Source organism: Podarcis tiliguerta, assembly GCF_965153285.1.
Source record: "Podarcis tiliguerta genome assembly, chromosome: 3".
Lineage (NCBI taxonomy): Eukaryota > Metazoa > Chordata > Lepidosauria > Squamata > Lacertidae > Podarcis > Podarcis tiliguerta.
This window is the reverse complement of record NC_139536.1, coordinates 64,952,955-64,975,601: the sequence shown is the minus strand read 5'-3', so window position 1 is coordinate 64,975,601 and position 22,647 is coordinate 64,952,955. Positions and strand designations below refer to the sequence as shown.

The following is a 22,647-nucleotide window of genomic DNA, read 5'->3' as shown; positions in this document are numbered from 1 at the left end:
ATATATTCATGTATCTGAAATATACATGTATCTTAGAGGGGAACACCAAAGAATGGTATCTAACTTGAAAACATGCACTCATAGGTCCGGTGATGTCTAAGACATTGAGGAACAGTGACTTGCAGTACAATCGTAAGCATTTTTATTCCAGACACTAATGCACATGAACAAGTGCACACCTGCACCCTCCCTCTGCTTTACACACACACAAACAGATGGACAGACACACATTCTCATGGGTGTGCAAACAGACACAACTTGCTAACTACAATATTGTAATTTATATTGTAATTTAATGTTGTGAACTGCCCTGAGTTCCACAGATGAAGGGTGGTATACAGATTTAATCAATCAATCAATCAATCAATCAATTAACAACTCCCTCACTTGCCTTCCCTCTCATTCAGCTCCCCAATCAGCTGTTGAATGGAAGAAGGCACACAGTGTTAACAGAGGGTGAAGATCACCATCGTGCTCTTTGAGTTGTTCCACCGGTTCAAGCATTGCAGCCAGATGAAACAATTGCCCCTCTCCTTTCCATGCATGCTGTTCCAGGGGTTCTCCTAACTCTCACCCAAGCCAATTTCAAGGGTGCCGGGCGTCAGAAGAGGCGGGGGGAGCACTATTGTACAAGTGTCAATCTGTGTGCAGAGCTTCTACTGACAGGAATGGTGAGGTGAATTCCACCTTATGATGCCACCATGTGCCTCCTCAGCCAATTGATGTTGGGAGGAGCTGAAGAGTTCTCTAGTTGGTGTTTGAACACTGACAGTTGTTTGGCTGGCTGAGGAGAATGTGATTGCCATCTTGAGGTGCATGTTGTGGGACACAGTGGCGTAGCGTGGGGGGTGCAGGGGGGGCCGGCCGCACCGGGCGCAACATATGGGGGTTAGGATTAGGGGGCGCAAATCCACGGGTTAGGGGGCGCAAATCCACGGGTTAGGGGGTGCAAATTACTTGCCTTGCCCCGGGTGCTGACAACCCACGCTACGCCACTGGTGGGACAGCTGGGCAACCCACAACCAGGCCCAAAGAAAGGTCTGTGAGGGCCACAGGAAGAAGGTTGCCCTTGTGTGTTTTATTAGTCTAACCTATTCTGCATTGGTGGTAGTGATTGTCATTAGAAATTAGTTTAACTTCAAGATGGTGAATTAGCAACAATGTTTCTTTAGTAAGTGTATCTCTTCAGGGAAATCTGCATTTTCAAACACTGCTAACTCATGGCCTGCCACACAGAATTAACACTCACAGACAGCTGCCAGCTTACACTGGTATTGCTGCTGTTCCCCGTTTCTGCATTAAAGACATTTAAAAATCTTCAGAAACTACTTGGGAAAATGCTCCCTCAGTAGGGGAAAGCAAGACTTTCCTGATAAAAATAACTTTCCCTTGAACTTAAGCAATATTCCTTATCACAAGAGAATGACTGGTGAGGGATGAGTCAGATGAATTTGGGATTTTAGGCCTCCCTTTCTCCCTTCTTGCAAAAGCTTCTGGCAGACAGCAGAAGACAGTTGTTACATTATTCTCATCCTGCCCTGAGAATAAACTCCCAGATCCTAGATTTAGTTCCTTGGAGAATAATAACAACGCACCATTAATTTATAATGAGACAATAAGAACGTGCATGGAGTTTCCAGAAAGAAAACTATGGAGGGGGCACTGTAATGGCAACAAAGGGAGAAAGAGGTCTTTAAACAAAAAAGGATGATTCTTTTTTTGAGACGCTTTCTTCCTTTGCCTGCAGGAGCTTCCAAAACTCACCCCATCACAATCCATCATTTACATCCTCTGCCGTATCTCCAAGCCATCACCCAAGAGCATTTACACCACCACTAACCCAGCATGACACACTCTCCTCCATGACCCTTTTTGAACCCCTTCTCCTGGTTCCATCCTTCAAGCCTGAATACAACCACCACCAACCATAGCACTCCTTCTCCCACTCCAAGCGCTCCTTAACAACTTCTTGTTCTGGGCTCTGAAGTGCTACTTTAGCATCCTAATTTGTGTTACTTGTGGCTTCAGGGACATTGAATCTAGTGGGTGGTAGTGGGTGAAAGGTGGAGAACCACTGACTTCCTTTATTTTGAAAGTCATGCTGAAGCCCCGGCATGCTTCCATAGCCTTGCCCCAGAGAATATTCCATGTCACCAATCCAAGCGATGTCAAAATGTTTAATCATCCCTAGAATTTGAAGTCTCCTATTTTGGCAGCACCTGCCATTCTCAGATAAGCGCATAGCCTTCAGACACGGCTCTTTCTGCGTCCTTATGAGGAAGTGGTGGTCACTGTTGTCCTACAATCCAAGATTAGCATATTGTGCTGTGAGGATGCTGCCAAGGCTAACCAGGCAGGCCTGGCAAACTAATTAGAACAATCCCTTATCCTATATTTGGTGGCAGGAAAAGAGATTTGCTCATCATGCCAATACATTCTGCAGTTATCCACATCCCCCTCTGTTTACCCAGCTAATTGGTTGCACCAAGGAGACCTCGATGCTCCGTAATTCTTTTTGAAACATCTTTAACGGCAAACTGTGTAAATGTTACTGGTCAGTATAAGTGCAAAATGAATGCTTTTGGAATTGGTCCTCTGCATCACAGTAAATGTTTCCATTTTGGTTTGCACCATGGCTGATTTTAAGCCAGCCTGATATTTGTTTATTTATTTTTGCCCATGGCAGGTTTTTAGTTCAGCCTCCAAAAGGCTGCTCAGCAACACAGCGAAAGGTCACTCTGTGTTCTCACTGCAGCTGCTTCTGTCTTCACGGGAGAGTGAAAGAGGCAAGATATTTTGTAGTGCTCTCCAATGCCTTATGAACACAAGTGTCTGCAATGAAGATTAGCACATACGCATTTTGCGTCATATATCTGGTTCTACAGGGGCTAGAGACTTGCTTTTCAAGCATAAAAATGGAAGCACAGATTCCTGGCCAGCCAGTGAAGCTAACAGGCTCTTAATGCTGGGTTAGCAAGTCATATGACTGAGCTGAATGGGCTTAGAGTGCAGTCTAATATCCATTAGGGTCAGCTCATCTGGCTGAGCCCCCACTGAACTGGATAACCTATTGATTGGTGGGTAAGGCTTTTCACTCCCAGGGCAGATATTTGTGTTTTTTCAACTGTTTCTGAGGAGTTCTGCACATTCTTACAAACAGAACACACTTGGAATAAAATACATTTGGGTAGAGGCTTCTTTTCAATTTTCTCATGCTTTACAGGCTTGTCTGGTTGGATTTCTGGAAGCAAAACACCAGTTAGTTCCTGGAAAGCAATTTTAAAAGTACATTGGAAAAACGACAGTGCCAGTTAGCTAGTGCACTGAATATTTGAAATTATTACCATTCTAATTTTGTATACCCTACTTTTTTCCATCCACAAAGATGCTGCTCAAAGAGGTTTGCAAACATAAATGCAACCATGATCCAATCATTAAAATACAAATCATGAAGATAGTGAAAATGGCCACAAAAAGTAAAACACAGAAAAACACAACCACTACATAAAGCAGCAGGATAATTCAACAATGCTTTCAACTGTTGGCGGAACATAGTTAAGCAGGAAGGTGTCCCAACAAACTAATACGGGGACAGATTGAGAACGCCACATACAGAGCACCAGCATAAAAAAGCCCCTTTGCATGTTGCAACCAATCTTGACTCAGCTTGCACACACAAAGGGTGCAACTGTCTATCATAAAGGATGGGCAGATTCACAAAAGAGGAGGTGGTCCTCCAGGTAGCCCAGTTTAGAACTTTATTGGTAATATCCAGCACCTTTAATTGCACTCGGAAATGCACTGGAAACAGGAAAAAGGGAAGAAAACATACCCATAATAATTTAAATACAAATTATTACCTTTGGCTGGTGGCTTCTTTTCAGTTTTCTCTGGTTTTTCAGGCTTATCTATGTGGATTTCTGGAAGCAAAACATCACTTAGTTATTGAAAGAGATACTATTGTCGCAGGAAGGCAGTGAAGAAAATACGTCAAAAACACATCAAAGTTACCTAGCTTAGAAATGAAACTTTTGAAATATTGAAAAAGCATATATGTTGCCTAGACACAACAGTGTTCTTGATAGTGTTGCTGTTTTCAAAATCCAGTATTTATTCCAAGGGGGGCGGGGGGCAACAGTTCACTCTGTAGGGTCAAGCTAACAAGGAAGTGGAAGGGGCAAAGCCACTTACTAGGACAGGGAAGGGAAAGGCAGTAGAAAGGTAGCAGATGCACAGGTGCTCCTCAGAGCCAATCCAATGCTCCGACTGGCGCATCCACACACCACAATGCCAGTAGCAGAGAAAGGGGGGGCAGTGGGGGCGGTTCGCCCTGGGTGTCATCCTGAGGGGACACTCCTGGGACGCGCACAGCTAGCCCTGCCCCTGGGTGCACAGCATGTGCGCTGCTCCAGGTGATGGAGCATCTAGCTCCGCCTCTGCACACTCCCATCTTACACGCTCACCCAGTAAACAAATAATATATATATATTAATGAATATATTGTTTCATTCCTTCCTTTAAATTTGCAAAATGGTGCAAGGATGAAATTGTGTGTTAGTGCAACTGAGCAAGATCTCTTGCCTCACGAGTCTTTAGCAGTGAGTTCCTCTTTGCTCCCCACCAGACATTTTTCAGGTGCAGCCTCTTTTGAGCTCCCTGATGGTTTTATATCCAGGACTATGCGTGTAGAACAGACCCCATTGCAAACGACTACCATTGAGTTTTATGGGGCCATGTTCACGGAGAAGAGACAAATTCCTTTGCCACTCCTAAGAGTCCTGATGTTCTTGGGGAGAGGTATTGATTTAAACCCACTACCACATTTGGGTTCCTGATACAACCTGACTGCTACTCAGTGGGGTCAGTTTTATAGCCGAAAAACAGCATCCCTAAAAAACTTGTAACGTTTAAGGGGAGGGAGAGAAATCATTCCCCCCCCCATCAGCTTCTTTTCAGTGCCTTTTTTAAACAGCATCTGCTTTATTCTCTATGACAAATAGCTTTAATTTTCTGCTAATCACATCATATCTTTTTTGCTGAGTTGCAAGAGCAGTTGTATTCTCATAGAAGACTTGCATGGCCAGTTGAAAGGATGCAATTTATCTCCATCAGAGAGGCATATTGTTAATAAATCCTAAATATTATGAATTCATGTTTAGAAAACTGACAGAATCCAGCAGCAGCAATGATAATCTCAGTCACCAAGGCAACCATCCTGATTCTCTATAAGATGACAGTACAGTTTATTAAATTATTGTGAGAGAGTATGTATTTTTAAAGAAGTATTTCATTGCTAAATTTTCATTAGCTACCAAAGAAATCCAGAGGGGGGGGGAATCCACAGCTTTCTTTTTACACTGCTGGTTTCACAGCAGTTTAGAATTTTATTTCCTTGATTTTGGATATCACCTTTTCTGATAATAGAAAGATACACATCACCTGCAGGCAAATAATTATTTTATATTCTCTAAGATGAAAAATCAATAACCTGTTCAACTACAATTTTAAAATATTGAGGAGATATGTTTCTATAAAAGTTTAGCAGATCAGCATAGCCTTGCACTGCTCCATTTGGAATTCCCAAGCCACAGCACAGATTTTACAGATTATAATATGAAATTGTTTTCCACATATACACTGAGGTATTTAATCAGACTGACTATTCTTCCTGCATTGTCCAGGCTTAAACCACAATAGCAAGAAAATGCTTGTGTGCAAACTAGATATATAGTTATAGTTTTTGCTTAATTATTATGTTTCATGTATAATCACACAAAGTATGGTTCAGCCAAAGTTCAGCACTAATCTCATCCACATGCCACAGTAAGACATAAATTGTGACTTGCCGTGCATGAGCAAATGGGTCTTACTTCTTTCCATCCTGCTCTCCTGGCCTGCACTTGGGAGAAAACAAACCATGATCCCTGACTCAGCTTTACATCTGAACCAGGGTTTGTTTCACTCCCAATAAACAATTATCTATAGCCAATGTTTGGGTTGTTGTTTTTTAGCTTTCTGGTCGTGATTTGTTGGACTCAAACCAAACATGTTCTCAGATTCAGTTGTAATATGAACATAATGTAGGTTCCAAAATTGAACGGGCAAACTTCCACTTGGGCAACAAAACCATACATTCTTCTCCTTCCCCCTGTAGACCCCATGTGCGACCAGATCTTCTCCAGAGCACCACCCAATCCTCCAGAACAGCTTTTAAGGGCATGTGGTGGATGCAGGGGGCAGAAGGGGAGGCAGGTGAACTTCTGTTGCACAAGAAGTTTGTTCTGCTCACACATGGGCAGAATTAGATACAATCCATGGTTTGCTTCTCCCCAGCTTGGTGCATTCATGGTAAACCATTAATTATGTTTCACTGTGTTGCCTGAACTGAGCCGCAGTAAAGTTCCTCCATGCGGCAGTAGAATTTCAACTACTTAAAAGCACCTGAGATCTACGGCTATAGGGCAGCATGCAAATTCAGTCATTCAATCAGTTAATTAATAACTCTCCCACTGAGATCAATGGAACTCAAAAGCACAAACATTGCTTGGATTATTCCAGTTTTTCGATACAAAATCCTGGAAGATTAGAGTTTGATTTCAAATGATGAAATATAATCTTACATTGACCGGCTCTTGCACCAATATAACATGAACTATTTAATTTTAAAGCTCATATTTGAGCATTTGGGGGTGAATTCTGACAGCAATATGTCCGTCTTGATTCCTTCATGTCAAATGCATATACAAATATAGGAAAAGGCAGAAAGAAAAAAGTCTATATTATAGAAGTAGTTTGGCAAGCAGTGATCAGAATAATTTTAGCTAACCATTGTTCCTCTCCTCTGACTGCAAAAGTGTTGGGCTCAGTGAGTGGGAAATAACATCTTTAGCAATCTAATTAGCTTGATCCTTTTGTAGTTTTAACCACAGATTAACAAGGGTTTATCTCTATGCCGGTTTGCTGCTTTGAAGTCCTATTTTCTGCCAATTCAGGATGCTAACTGCCCCATACTGATGTCTTTCAACCATTCAAATTAGAAAAGGACATCAGATTTTGCCTTCTGACATCCAAGACCCCATTCGCCTGTCCTGTAGACATTTTGCTGCCACCTTTGTTGCCATCACTGTTCTTGTCCCCTGAACCACCTTTGTTGCCATCACTGTTCTTGTCCCCTCGGTCTTCCAGTTTAGTCTTTTCAACATCTTTGGGGTGTTTAACAAATGGATAGTGAATGAACACAAGCTGCAACACAACACTCATGTACTTGGCACAAAAAGTCAACTTCTGCTGACTTCTGCATGAAAAATGCATTGGCAATCAGCCAATGTACATTCTGGATTCAGAGCAAGCAGAGAGCAGGAGATAGAGGGCATGTGAACATGCATGTTGACTGGCACATGAAAAACGTGGAGCATCTAGAGGATGGATAAGCATGTGTTTAGAAGATGAAGAAAACTAAAGGATGAGATTGAGAAAAATAAAAGATGAGATTGAGAAAGAATGGGTGGAAGAATGGTGGTGGTGAAAATCTTTAAGAAACAGAGAAATACCATAGCTAAAAACAAAGACAAAGTGTATTTGTGTAGGTTAGCAGGGTTAATTTTGTGGTCCCAGTCACAGTGCCACCCTCCCCTAGGTAGTGACTAAAGAAAGGTGCAATAAAATAACCAATCAGGCGATGATCTGGATTAAAATGGCCATTAAAATGTAGGAGGAATTTGGCCCAGGCATTGGGTGTATATCCATCCCTGCCTTCTTGCTGAAGGCCTGATACTTTTTCAGGGTAAAATATACTCAGAGTCGAGAGTGGATTTCATGCTCTTTATTTAGCTCATAGTGGTGAGGAGGAATGAAAGTCCCCTCAAAGTATCTGCTTTATATACATTATTTACACAGTGGGCTGCACGTGATTGGCTAATTCCGGAATTCTCCTGTAGGCCAATCAGGTTGTGGATTAACTTCCATCTGGAGCTGGATTGGGTGGCTCCTGCAGGCCAACCATACTGCTGCAATGTTCTAGGACCAATCAGACTGCTGCATTCTGAATCCTATTGTTCTAGGACCAGTCAGACTGCTGCATTTTGGAGCCTATTCAACTCAGTACATAACACAGGGCCATGTCAAGGATTATGGTTTCCCCAAGATGGTGATCTACTGGGGTGACTGTCCTAAGGTCGCCTCTATGGCCTGTCTGCCCCACACTTGGCTTCTGGACAGAGACTTCCACCAAGACCCCTCTAACAGCGTACCCTGAATACGCTTTGGGTTCAGGACAGGGTGATGCACCACTTCACCCAAAAGCGACTGCACTGTGGAAGACACACACAATCAGCTTTTATGCGTTGGCACTGCCCATCTGGGGGACCTCTGATTGGCCCGTTTTGAACTTAAGGAAGTCGCACCCTGTGACCCTGCTGGCTGGGACCAGCCCACCACATGTATTCTGGCTCCCAGGAATGGTAGCTGAGGGTGAGGGACTGCAATCATTGCTCACCCAAGAAAGGGGTGAGCGGCCATTTTGGTCTTTTGAAGACACAGAATTACTTTTTTGTGTTTATAGCCCATCAAATCTGATGTACAGTGGGCAGATTTGCATTCAAGAAACATTCATGTAAATGCCTGTTATGACTCTAAGCTATCCTCCTAAACCACAACAAATGACAGAGCACCTCAACTTCCTGTAGAAACACACATTTGCTATTTCAATACAGGAATTCAAAAAGCAGATAAGTTATTGGTTAAAAAAAAAAAGGTAAAGGACCCCTGACAGTTAAGTCCAGTTGCAAACAACTCTGGGGTTGTGGCGCTCATCTCGCTTTATGGGCCGAGGAGCCAGCGTTTATCTGCTTCCGCAGACAGTTTTTCCAGGTCATGTGGCGAAACCAGAGCAGTGCACGGAAACACTGTTTACCATCCCACCGCAGCAATACCTATTTATCTACTTGCACTTTTATGTGCTTTCAAACTGCTAGGGTGGCAGGAGCTGGGACCGAACAATGGGAGCTTACCCTGTTGCAGGGATTTGAACTGCCGACCTTCCGATCGGCAAGCCCAAGGCCACACTAGATATTTGAAAGGTCACTTGACATGCAGCTAATCCAGAATCCCCACTACATGCTACACTCCTCCATGTGACTCAGTATGATTGATTGCTTCCTTGTGTTCACTATCAGGCCATTTCCACAATATCCCACTGACATGATGGGAAAGCGACATGAGCTCCACCTTTGACTGGACTTAACCGTCCAGGGGTCCATTACCTTTAGCTTTACATGCAGAAGATTAGAGTTTGTGATCAGTATATGCCTTCTTACTGCTGTGCTAGACGTAGTGTGCTAAGATCAAGCAGTTTGCTCTGTGTACCACAGTAAACAAAAATACTATGGCTGAGAATCTTAACTGTTCTAAAATATTTCCATTGCGGTCCTGGAACCATTATACAGTACACCCTTCCCTCCCTGAATTACTTTACTTGGAACCACTGAGAAGCAAACAACCACTTTCAGGTCTTAGAAAACCCAGCAGCTCTGTGTTTACCAAAGAGATAGTTGAAATAGTCTGACTTTATGATGCATTCAAATACAAGTCTATTTTGTTTTCAGGAAGAGAGCAATACAGATTTATCATGGATTAAGGCTTTACTGCTGAGAATTTTAAGCGATTTCCCCACTGGGGTGTAGCTCTATTGAAGCCCTCAGTGATGAAAATATTAGTGGCAGCAAGTCAAACACATCCCTTCTTCTCCACAGCAGCAGGTGTTTTGATTTGAGAGATAATAGTTTTGATTATTTCTTTGTTGGGCAATAAGGCAAAAATGGGAGAACTGCATGAAAGTACTTTTGATCCCCCAAAGGGGAACAAATATCACAACTGGAGAGAGACCTGTTGGAATGTAATGTAAAAGTGCTGTCTAAAATGCATAAAATATTATTGGAATGGGAGACAAAGGATGAGCAAGTAAAATCCTCAATAATATACTGGCAATAGATATTGGTCATAATACAGACAGGGAAGCATGGGAAGGATTGTGGAATATGGATATAAAATTTACAGCATGTTATGATCTAAGAGAAAATTATATGAAAATGATATACCAATAGTATCCAACACCAAGCAAATTGGCAAAAATGTATAAATCTAAATCAAATAACTGTTGGAAATGGAGAAAGAAGGTTCTTTTTATCGGATGTGGTGGTCTTGTAGTAAGGTTAAAGTTTACTGGGAAATGAAGCATAATGAAATGAAAAGGATGTTTAAAATACTGTTAGTAAAAAAAAACCCCAGAAGCTTTTCTTTTGGGAATTATAGGGACCGAACTACCTAAACCATATAAAAACTTATTCATGTATGCTACTATAGTGACAATAATGTTACCAGAAAATCCTATGGCCTTGGGATGGTTAAATTCAGAGCTAGCCTAACAGTAGTAGCAGTCAGTGTGGAAGGGTGGTGGTGTTTTCCTGACCTGTCACTGCCATTGGATACTTACCAACAGGGGGAAGAGTCAAACATGAAGGAGGTCAGCATGGTGCACCAGCAGTAGTACTGGATTGGCTCTGCTGGCACATCTGCACTGCACCAACCTCCCTGCCACCTCATCCCTCCCTGTTACCCTCCCAGCACAGCGATGCTGGTGGCAGAAGGTCAGGTAAACACCACCATCCTTCCATGCAGACTGCATTCACAGGGCAGTTTATTCCATTTTCATGATGTTTTCCACATTATAGTAGAGCTTCCACATAATGTAAAAGCCTTTTGCTCTTCTGTTTCCTTTCTAGTCTCACACCAGCAGCTATATCTCTCTTCCCTGTACCAGTAGCTATATCTCTCTTCCCTGTACCTTCCTTAAATTCCCATCTAATAATTCTGCATAACATAATTTCAGCATGCTGCCTTCTTTTTGCCTAGGGTGCAAAAAGAGAAGAGGAATTTAAGCTACACCTCCTGTTTTAATTAAGCATACTGTTTTCTTTGACTGAACATGATAATTTCTTTGCTCAGGTGTGGTCCTTTACTCTAGATGTGCTGCTATGGTATGGATGGATCCATGCTGGATTCATTTATGAAGGACATTCATTTTGTGTGTTTTTTGCCTGATGCCTGAAAGGTGGCCACTGATTTCAGGAAGCCTCCCCATGCACAGTTATGCACTACAAAAACAGTTATGCATCCCTCAGTCTTCCAAAATAAAAGTGTTATATTTTAACACACAGTGCTTTGCAGGAAGATTCACAAAATTGCCTTCCGGTGAGTAGTAGTTAAGAGGCAGCAAGCCCCCATTGCAGTCCACGGTAAAAGCAATTCACATACAAAAAGAAGCACAGTGCCATATGGAGATATAAAGAGAAAATCAGCTAAACTCTGAAAGCACTAAATATGCAAATTGGGATATTCTTTAGAGACGAGTGAATGGAATAACTAATTACCCAAATGGTGCCAACATCAGCCATACTGGCAAACTCTATAAAACCCCACAGGTTTCAGGAGAGCGTTGTGCTATTCTAGTGCTTGTATTTTAAGTGGCTCTGCAGTTTGAAAGAGGGATTTTGGATTTAGATAAGGATTGGTGTTTTTTGTTGGCTGGTTAAACAATTTCCATAAACATGAACATTACCAAAATGTTACTGCCACCCCTGAATATTATTTAAAGATTGTTGAAGTGAAAGGAGAATAAGAGTTTTCAGTCCTAAGCAGGCGGACAGAAAGGGGACAGCAGAATGTCAACAAGGTCTTAACATTTACAGGTGTGTGACACATAGGCCCTGGGACAGTGCAGAGGCAGTATAACATTAGATTTTGTTATGAAAGCAAAGCATTCTCAGTGGTCTTAATGGCATATTAATTTTATTTAATATCTCCTGCCTTACACAGAGAGAAAGACACTTTTTCACAGAGCAAAAGATCAGACGTGTGACTCTAATTCAGGAATGGGGAACTCGAGAGACATATTTCTTCTTGGGCAGCTTCCTGGATGGCAAAAGTGGGTGTGGCCAGACACACAGCGCTTTCCATCCTCCATCCAGGCAAGCAATGGGTATTATCATAGGACACATTCTAGCCAGGTAAAATCACTAGAGGAGGACACAGAACAGGCCTAACAAGAGGGATAGCAGAACAGGCCAGATAGAGAGGATTGGCAGACCACATCCAACCTCTAGGTCTGGGATTCCCCAACTCTTCTCTAAGCAAGAAAGAAGATTCTCAAGAGATTAACTGGCACTGCATATCCCACTACATTACAATCCCCTGATCCTCCCTTTTCCCCACCACCCTGCTCTGCATCCCATTGCAGGATTCAGTACACATTGCAAATTCACTTACAAACCCACAAATCTCCAGATTACACTGCTACGAAATGGCAGTATTCTGATGTTACAAGTACCGGTGTTAGCATTCTTTACTAAGAAGATCAAAAGCTAGGGAGAGAGCTTTCATCAACAACAACAACAATTTGGTCCAAAGACCCACAAGGATAGGGCTATCTGCAGTCGTTGACCATCTCCAGGAATTACATTTGCTACTTGTTTTGGATGTATGGAAGTGAGAGCTGGACCATAAAGAAGGCTGATCACCAAAGAATTGATGCTTTTGAATTATCGTGCTGGAGGAGACTCTTGAGAGTCCCGTGGACTGCAAGAAGATCAAACCTCTCCATTCTGAAGGAAATCAGCCCTGAGTGCTCACTGGAAGGACAGATCCTGAAGCTGAGGCTCCAATACTTTGGCCACCTCTTGAGAAGAGAAGACTCCCTGGAAAAGACCCTGATGTTGGGAAAGATGGAGGACACAAGGAGAAGGGGATGACAGAGGACGAGATGGTTGGACAGTGTTCTCGAAGCTACCAGCATGAGTTTGACCAAACTGCGGGAGGCAGTGGAAGACAGGAGTGCCTGGCGTGCTCTGGTCCATGGGGTCACAAAGAGTCAGACATGACTAAACAACAACAACAACAACTTGTTTGGGGAAAGATTTAATTTCAAGGCCTTTGCCTAGGCTTTTTGGTTTATGGAAATGAAAAATGTTGGAGATACAGAACACCCACTGGAAAAAAAGTTATCCGGTCTTGATGTTCTTTTTTATTGAAATTGCTGGATATGTTGTTCAAGCAGGAAGCTCCAGATTCACCTCCAAGCATTTTGATGTGTCACAATATGTGGAAATGTTATTATTATAGCTGTGGGCAGGGGTGGGGTGAGTGTTATACCTTAACATTTGGTGGAACTGGCTGCCATTCTTCATGCATTTACATCTTAATGATTTCAAAGAGTAATGGTAATGGGGTAATGGATTCCAATGGATAATGGATTTCATGAATCCATAGCACTTAATTTTTAAAAAGGTCTTTGGTCAATATTTATTTTTACTTTGGGACAGCAGTGTCAGAGTCTAAATGGCATCTCCTTATTTATAGCACAGCCCTATGCATGTTTACCCAGAAGCAATTCCCACTGAGCTGAGTGAGACTTAGTACCTAGGAAGTTAGGCAGGCTGATACAATAGGTATTAGAACACTGCAATATTTAAAAGAAATTACAATAAATAACTAGTGACTGTAATAAGCTTTTAAGCAGCAGACAAAGACTGCATGTGGCCATAACTTCTATTTCTATATCTAGTTCTTTCTAACATCATTTATCTCCTAAACATTATAACTAGTGAGCCACACACCAAGTGATGGGAATATGTAGGAAAATATGGCTGTATGATAGAGTTTGTGGATGACTGTCAACCCCACAACCTCTCTTCCCAGCTGGTTTTGGCCCACTTCTATTTCCCTTGTTCCTCTCCCCTTCCACACTTGCTCTCCATTCTCTGCCTCATCTTTCCTTTTCACATCTCCACTTCTATTTCAGCTGTGGCCTTTCCGTCTGAAGTCAGCCACCAATGTATATTCAAATATAAGCATAGAGATGAACTGTAGCTGGGTTAGAGGTAGCCCATCAAAATTTGGCTTTGCCTCCTTGCCCATTTTCTTGGCCTCTACATTCTGCAGCTTGTCACTTCCCACCCCCCCTTTACTGCCCTTGCCACCTGATAGGCCAAATTAAATATCTTATAGCCATTTTGAAATTTGCAAAATAGGCCAATTTAGCAATTGCTGTTTAGAATGCTTGGTCATGCAAAAATGGATATACTGGTTGATGATGTCACAACTGCCCTTTAACTCGGCTCCTAACAGTTTTAACAGTTCTCTCTCAGGCAAAATCTCACATGTTATCCAGATATGTTATATCCACTCTACCATTGTTATCTTTCTGAATGTAGCTCTCTTGCCCATGGCAGTGAAGCAGTTCAGCGGGGATAAGGCTGGGAAATAGATCCTCTCATTTTTGAACATCTGAAATTTATGGTAGAAGATGAAAGGTAGCTTTGAAATTTGCTTACCTTTCTTTTTGACCGGTGGTTGGATTCCTTCTAAAAAGAGAGAGAGAGAAAACATAAAGTAAGGTTAGTTTGCAGTTTAGGTATATTTCAATAAACTGTTCTTCTGCGTTCCAGTCATAAGCTGTTCATGTAAAAGTAAGTTATATTGGATCCACTTCTGTATGGATAGAGGATGAGGTTATGCATTAGTGGCTACCTTTTGTATCTGAGACACTATGCTGAGAAACATAAGCAGGAGATGGCTATTACTCTCACGTTCGCCACAGGCATTTGGTTGGCTACTGTGAGATCAGGATGCTAGACAGGATGAGCCTTTGGTTTCACCTAGAGGGGATTTTCTTATGCAGAGTCAGGGTACTAATTGCCAATTCTTTCTCTTTTACCATTAAGCATTGCTTTAGTATTAGTATCTCTGAGATAGTGAGATAGGAACTGATACCTGGGCACAGAAAAATATACAATAATGTATTAGGAGTTGGCCAGACAATAGAACAGGGATGGGAAACCTGTGTCCCTCCAGCTGTTGTTGAACTCCAACTCCCATCAGCCCCTGCCAGCATGGGCAGTGGTCAAGGATGGGAATTGTAGTCCAGCAACACTTGGGGGCAGGGCACAGGTTCACCACTGCCCCTGCTGTAAATGAAGGCCCTATCCACCTATCTCAGCTCTACATGGGTCTGGGGGGGGGGATGCAGAAATCAGAATGGCTCCCCTTGTGATCACAGCTCTCCTGTCTGAAGTTTTCATGATGGCAGGAGCTGAGCCACCCTAGCTCTGCTTCACTCTCACGTGTCACTTGAACTTGAATTCTCATTGTTGGCTGATTCTTCCTACCTCATTCTCACTTCCTCTTAGCTCAACAGATTCAATATATTACATTACTCCTCTTCTGTGCCTTAAATAGTTGTGTAGGAGGGAGATCTTCAGGAAGCTGATATTTTCCTGTCATAGTACTTCAGGAGAAGTGACACTTGTTATGTTATACGATGTGTTATAGGGATAGATCCAGACTCGCCTTCCATTCACAGAAGAAGGACTGAGATCCAGCAGAGGCTCCTGCTGTTCTTGAGAGTCTCCCAACCCCCCACAAGAATTTTGTTTGTTTGTTTTGAGGATCCAGTGGGCTGCAGGGAAAAAGGGGAATTAGTGAATATTCCTCCCTCCTTTTCTTCCAGTAGAGCATGGGTAGAGTTCTGGATCAAGCCCACAGTTTATTTCTTTGCTGACATTCAGCTAAAAAAATGTAGTATGTATATTCAAAATTCAAACATATAGCAAACTATACTTGATACTACTTATTTTCCTTCTGTATAACAACAAGAGGAACAGAAAGCGTGTCCTCTGTTGATTCTGGCAACCATGTTTCCTTTCCATCCCTGCTCAGTACAGTGGTACCTTGGGTTACATACGCTTCAGGTTACAGACTCCGCTAACCCAGAAATAGTACCTCGGGTTAAGAACTTTGCTTCAGGATGAGAACAGAAATTGTGCTCCAGCGGCGTGGCAGCAACAGGAGGCCCCATTAGCTAAAGTGGTGCTTCAGGTTAAGAATAGTTTCAGGTTAAGAACGGACCTACAGATGAATTAAGTTCTTAACCCGAGGTACCACTGTATATTGTGTTCTTCAATCTTGGATCCCCCTGTCTTTTACTGCAACTCACGTAATCCCCAGCCAGCTTAGCCAGTGGTCAGGGGTGGTAGGAGCTCCAGTCCAACTACATCTAGGAACCCAAGGTTGAAGAACACTGGTATACTGCGTTGTCTCAAGGCCAGGTAGAAGCTTTGAACGATAGCACAGGCACATTTTTGTGCTAATTTCTATACCATTTAAATTGTCCCTCTTCAGCACTCAGTAAGGTGTCCTGTAATATCAGGGACCAAGGCTTTTGGTGCCAATAGGAGGCTGTTCAATCTGATTGAAAACGGATCAGGAACCTTTAAGGGCAGACTTTCCCAAATCAAAATGTGGGTTTGTTTTCATTTCATTCTAGTCTCCCCTCTGTTCTGTTAAGATAACAAGTCCTGACTACTTGAGCAATGAGTTCCCAAGTATTTCTGCCATGCTCTTTTGCTTGTCAGTCTGTGTATTTGTTCAAGGGACTTAGGGAAACAATCTCTCATTTTTTCTTGCTTCTTTGGGGCTTATTGCCTATAACAGCTGGAAAATAGGCAGAATCCAATATGCTTTTTCCTAATACAGTGAAGGGGGTGGAGGGAATCTGCTCTTGAATTAATAAATGCCAGGCTGCTAAAGATATGGGAACTCTGCCAGAAAAAACAAACAAACAGAGCAGTCTAATTCAGGTGTTGTTATTGCAGGTTAGCATTGCATAGGATGCTCTGAAAATGAACTCTAGTTGCAAACCCTTTGGAGCTTAGTAGTTTGTGTGCATGTATTGTCTCCATTAAGCAGTATCCCTTTGACACTCACATTCAGCAGTCCAGCTTGATACTCCGTGTGTACAGCACAGGAACAAACTATCCTGCATGCCATGCAAATGATTTTAATCTACAGAGAGGATGCTCAATTAGTAGAAAGATGTATGTAATTAGCAATAAGCACTGGCAGCATACAGCTGCATTGTTCCTGCCTAATACCCATCTAATCAAACAAAGCATGTGACCTTTTATAAAGATGAACAAAACCAACCTTTTATTTTCAAGGAAGGCGCCACTTCACCTAAACCAAGAGAGAAAAGAATAACCAGATGAATAGCAGCATAATCATATATTAGCAATATATATATATATAACTCCATCTGGGTTATCTTCATATTTAAATGCACTCAAGCATTATGAGTTGGACAATGAAAATAGAAAGACTGAGAGATTTTTATTCTGATGCTTCTATTTTCATATGTAGATCAGGGAGTTTGTAGCTTTTTTTGGCCCATGCTTAATGGGAGTTTGAACATTATACCCATGTGGGTCAAGATACATGTGGGTCACATACACTGGAACTGCCTCCCACAATTTCCTATTCCAGTTGCACTCTTTGTGCTCCCCCAAAGGTACCACTCCCCGAACTCAGGTGGGGGTGAAGGGACTGCAAAATTCCCTACATTTTTGGATCCCAAAGAGAACTTTGATGCCTTGATAACTTGAAATGTGAAACTGCAAGAACTAGTCATCGTGTATTGAGTCATCACATATTTCCTCCTAAATTTAGAATTACCAAAATCCAAACAGACCATCCTTTTTAGAATGTAGAACAAAACTAAAAATAAAATAAAAAATGTATTCCATGCTAACTCTTAAAAGGTATAGGATCTCTTTCAGATTCAGGGCTTGATAAAGTTAATCTCCCAATCCAGATTTTCTAGGCGGAGTGGTTCATAATGTGAAGTTCTTAAAGTCATAAAAGTAGCCCTGAAGTTATTGTTCTGAGCTCTCTTGGTTTTGATAAATTATGACAGGCTTTCTATAATGTTCACGTTTCCCTTTGCAAGTATGTTTGCATTATTGCATTACCTTTGTGTTTATTTCATGATTTATACATAGTATGCTTTTCCCCAGAAGCAGTTTCTGAGATTAGAGCAGAGCCCCAAAAGCCTATTGTTGATGCATTCAAAACTAAAAAATTAAAAATTCTATTTCAAGTTTGCCAAGGATTATACTGAGGAACTGCAGAAGTACACCACAGAATAGGGTCTAGTGTCAGCAAGACCTGCTGGTTAGTATTCACATGTAATTCTTATTTAAGAGCTTTGTGGTGGGAAAAACTGGGTACTATTTCAAACTGATGAATCTTATTTGGAGGAACCCATTTTTTAATTCCAGCTGGGTTTTAATTGTATTTCTTTTGAAGAGTGCTTTCTGAAGCTACAAAACAATACAGTCATACATCGAGTTGAATGTGCTTCGGGTTGAGCACGTTTGAGTTGCGCTCCACGGCAACCTGGAAGTAACAGAGTGCATTTCTTTAGTGGTTTCAGCACTCACACATGCACAAATGCTCAAAATGATGTTATGCGCATGCGTAGAAGCTGTGAAAAGCGACCCACACACTCGCAGTCGCATCTTACATTCGGATCCCGTTTGTGTCCCGAGGTATGACAGTAATGACTAGAATCACAGAATTGTAGAGTTGGAAGGACCCATGAGGGTCATCTAGTCCAACCCCCTGCAATGCAGGAATCTTTTGCCCAATGTGGAGCTCAAACCCATGACCCTGAGATTAAGAATCTTATGTTCTACTGACTGAATAATAGGCATTACATATCGTTTGATGTTCCATTAACAGAGTGTCACAGTAGACTGCAGTCAGGGGTAATGCATTTTAATTACAATCCTAAAGCAACAGAAACACATGCCTACAGAGGCTTTTGATTATTTTGCCCAAGTTGCTGGCTATGCTTACCTGCATTGCAGGAGTTTTTGAAGTGAAATTAACAAAAGGTTTTAAAAAGTGCTAGTTATGTGCTAAGGAGTTCCATTAGAGTTGCACAGGAGACAACAAATATCAGCTTTTTACTTCTTCTGTTTAAGTAGCCCCTGTCACATTGCAACAAAATAATCAAAAGCCTCTTTGGGCTTGCAGAGTTAGTTGTGCAGTTTCCCTGGATTCCGGCCAGTGTTTTTATTGCCTAGACCACAGGTAGCACATTAGAACTCAACCGCTATTGTCAGTTCCAGCCACAATGCCAACTACTACTCAATATCAAATACGAGGTTGGTCTTTGAATTCTAATGTATCCAGTGCCCATTCATTGCTCAAAGGGTATACAAAATTAAGTAGAGAGCCTTGGGAATAGTTCCTACTGTTCCTTGAAGTTAATTCTTTGGCTGTATGCTTGCATTGTACTTTTCCAGTTTTTGTATAATCTAGCACAACTAGAGTTTTAAGTAAAAATAACAGCAACATTGTAATTCTGGCCTCCTTTCCATAATTGGAGTATTAAATACCATACAAGAGCTGTTCAAATAAGAGGTCAGCTGTCAGGCTATAGCGGTTACTTGATGAATTCTTGCCTCTTAGCTATCTATTTTGCTTGACCCTACTGGACGGCAGGATAAGAATGGAGCTATACAAAACCAATCACTTGAAAGCATCTGGTTAAGGAATACCTCTTTCGCTCTCTTCCTCATCTTCAAATATTAGGTCGGTCAATAATGAAAGAAAGCCATACACCCAGTCTGTTGTATCTTCCACTGCACCATGTACGAGTCTCAGTGGATCAGTGGTGAGCTTGTTTACAGATTGCCCTGAATGCAAAATATAAAGAAGAGAAGTTTGGGAAATAAAACACATTAATTTGACTGACTGATTGATAGCCTTTTGATTAAAAAAAAATTGAATTCTCTAAAAAGTTGACTTTGATGAAGCAATCCTAAATGTGTGGGTCCTTTTCTTTTGTAGACAACAGATGTGATCCACAAAAATGTGAGCATATTTAAGGGCACCAATAATTTGCCCCTGGCCAGATATGTTGCACAGGCAGATTGTTGCCTACCTGATACCACAGACCCTGTTTTGGATCAGGAAGAGTATCTTTAAAAAGTGGTGCCCTAACAAATAATCTAGTTACCATATGATGACTTTACTGCCTCAGCTCAGTTCCTATAACCTCAGGGTAGCTAAGATCAGAAGTCACGTTAGTATAAACCCAATTGGCTTGTTGCTGATTCTGCCATCGCAGCTCAACTTCTAACAGATATTCTTCTTCAGTCTTCCAGGAAACAAACTTTCTTGCTTCCCATTCCACAGATGGATACAACCCGAACCAATTTGCTGTTTATTAAAATGCCACATGGATTCTATTTACACTTCTTCAGAGAACCAAAGCTTTGGCCTAGAGGCAGCCTGTCTATGTATCTGGTATAGACTGGAATAAACCATTGTTATGCTTCCATCATTTGTACAATACTGTATAAAACATATGGAATGAAAAATAAAATCTGATTAAGAGAATTGTAAGTCAGCTGTGATACAACTGTGCAAAGGGAGGAGCCTGTGGAAGGCAGAACTGTGGTAAACAAAAGGGGAATAGCACTAAGAATGGTGTGGGAGATATACGTATGTACATACATACATACATACATGCATGCATATACAATCCTGGGTTTCCAGGTTGGGAGGTCAGCAATAAAACAATAAATCACCCAAGGCCAGTGAAGTTAACTCTTTATTCAAGGGAACAAATCACAGCTCAGGCCTAATAGTCTCAGCAACTCTTGCCAGGAGGTCTTGCCCCAATGAAGCAGTTGTGAGGACTGAAGGTCCACACCTTCCCTCCGCTCTCTAAGGCTCCTCCCCTGGTTCCTTCCCCAGCAGCCTTAGGCTTTGCCTTCTTGCCTCTTGTTCCTCTGCCCTCTTCATTTCTCTGTCTGTGCTGGGATGCCAGAAGGGAGGAGAACAGGGTGCAGCAGGATGAAAAGACTCTCTGTCTTCTTCCACAGCCTGCCTACACTCAGCTTCTGAGTCTGCACTGCTCTCTGCCACCACCTCTTCCTGCTCATTAAACCCTGTTGCCTCTTCTGCTCCTGACGCCTCTTCCTCCTGGTCTGCTCGCTCTTCTCCCTCTGACCACTCACAGTCGTCCCACCACAAATCCCCTGCCTCTGAGCCTTCTTCCCTTGGGGGTTCCCTAAAGGGCTTCCCAGCTTGTGCCTCTCACCACTACTCTGCATCTAGACAGTCCATGACAATGGGTCACTTGTCTTCTGCTAACACAAGCAGTGCAATTAAGGTGTATATGCAGACTCTTATTCGTCCCTCTTAATAATGTGCTTGTAATAGGAAAAGACAAGGAGCCTTGGGCTGCCCTGAAAATCAATCAAGCCCACTGAGTGCTCAGAAACCTTTGAGGGAAGTTCAGAGTGTTTGAAAGGAGCATTCATATCACCCAATTGATGTATTTACTCACCCAAAGTGGTGGTGATGTGGCGGGGGGGGGGGTGTTCACTGACAGGAAGAGAAGTGATGGGGTGAAGGGTTGGGGTAGCAGGTGGGAAAGGATTTTAAAGGTCAGGTCTGTAAGGCTTCTCCTCTTTCAAGCAAATTATAAAGGCAAAGTCATTTACAGATGGGGATCACAGGGATTGTAGTTCAGCTCAGTGATGCCCCAACAACAGAAGACACAGAAGGAGGAGAGGGGTGTATCTGCATCACTTGCTACTTCATCCCATTTCAACATGGTTATTCTTGGGAGAGGGGAACAAGGTAGCAGATGGTGCAGGGCTTGGAGTGAAAGCAGAACTGGAGTGGGGAGGCAGCTCAGTGTTGGTTGTGTGCCTGCCTTGATTCAAGAATTTAAGCAGGAATGTTGAATTTTCAAAGCCACCTCTAGTTTTTAGCCTTACCAATCCTTATTATTAATTTATTATTATTATTATTATTATTATTATTATTATTATTATTATTATTATTATTATTATTATTCTGCTCAAGCAAGGTAACCAAGTGCAAAAGAAAATAGTGCTTCAGCAACTGCAGCTCTTCTTACATTTGTAACACCCTGGACGTACTCTGGGGAGGCACCTGCCAAAATGCCCCCATATGGAAGCTATTGTTGCAATATGTTGCACTTGGGGTTTCCTTCAAAAACAGTTCAGAATATCTAGTTTGATCAAAATTGGGCTACTGGAGCTGGCTGATGAAAAACATTCAACTAGTACTTTTCCACCTACAGCAGACTCATTTCAAAACTCTTTAAACTCTTTAAACTCCTAAACAGCTTTGTCCAGAGTACCTCAAATACTGTCACCTTCCTGGACTCTTAGGTCATCTGCAGAGGTCCCTCTCAGGCTGTCCTCACCATTTAAGGTCCTGTTTGGTGGCAGTGGCACCTTGTTTCTAGAATGCCCTCCCCAGCAGGTCTTGCTGCTGCTGTTTTTACTCGTTTTAGTTTTGTGTTGTTTTATTCTTGCTTTAATAGTTATGGTTTAATTGCTCTTCTTGTTCACCACCCAAAGGATGTTAGATATTGGGCAGTGTGGAAATAGTCTTATTAAATCGTCTTAATACTAGTAGAAATAAGTAATAAATTAACAATACAAGAGTCTGGTCTTATTTCCAGCAGAGGAGCAATATTAAACTCTGCGATTATGCACATTCCGTTATCATATTCTTTTTCACAATTGTGATATCTAAGTATTCATAAAACCACATACAAATCTGTTTTCTTGTTAACTGTATACCTAATGTTCACAACAAATACTAGTACCACCACTTCACCACCTTAAGCTCCTCATGAATTAAAATATATACCACATAATTTGTGAGTTATTCGAAGAAGACCATAAAAGGTTCTCAGAAAGAGGT

At 41.9% G+C, this 22,647-nt stretch overlaps 1 protein-coding gene and 1 long non-coding RNA gene across 19 annotated transcripts in view; one reads left to right on the top strand and one right to left on the bottom strand.

The window, feature by feature from the left end:
- TRDN (triadin) overlaps positions 1-22,647 on the bottom strand; it is a 165,223-nt gene that overhangs the window by 115,411 nt on the left and 27,165 nt on the right. For all 17 annotated transcript variants that reach the window (XM_083434895.1, XM_083434896.1, XM_083434885.1 and 14 more), the window contains 5 exons: positions 19,452-19,589; positions 17,035-17,064; positions 14,385-14,414; positions 3,861-3,920; positions 3,182-3,241 (listed from right to left, as the gene is read on the bottom strand). In XM_083434895.1, the coding sequence (XP_083291021.1) occupies positions 3,182-3,241; positions 3,861-3,920; positions 14,385-14,414; positions 17,035-17,064; positions 19,452-19,589 (318 nt within the window). The remainder of the gene's footprint in view (positions 1-3,181; positions 3,242-3,860; positions 3,921-14,384; positions 14,415-17,034; positions 17,065-19,451; positions 19,590-22,647) is intronic.
- Positions 14,312-20,187, top strand: LOC310675055. Of its 2 annotated transcripts, none has more exons than XR_014509900.1 (3): positions 14,312-14,447; positions 17,985-18,057; positions 20,053-20,187. It is a non-coding gene; the product is annotated as an uncharacterized lncRNA (long non-coding RNA). The 2 variants fall into 2 exon arrangements; XR_014509901.1 differs by having other exon boundaries at positions 14,314-14,442.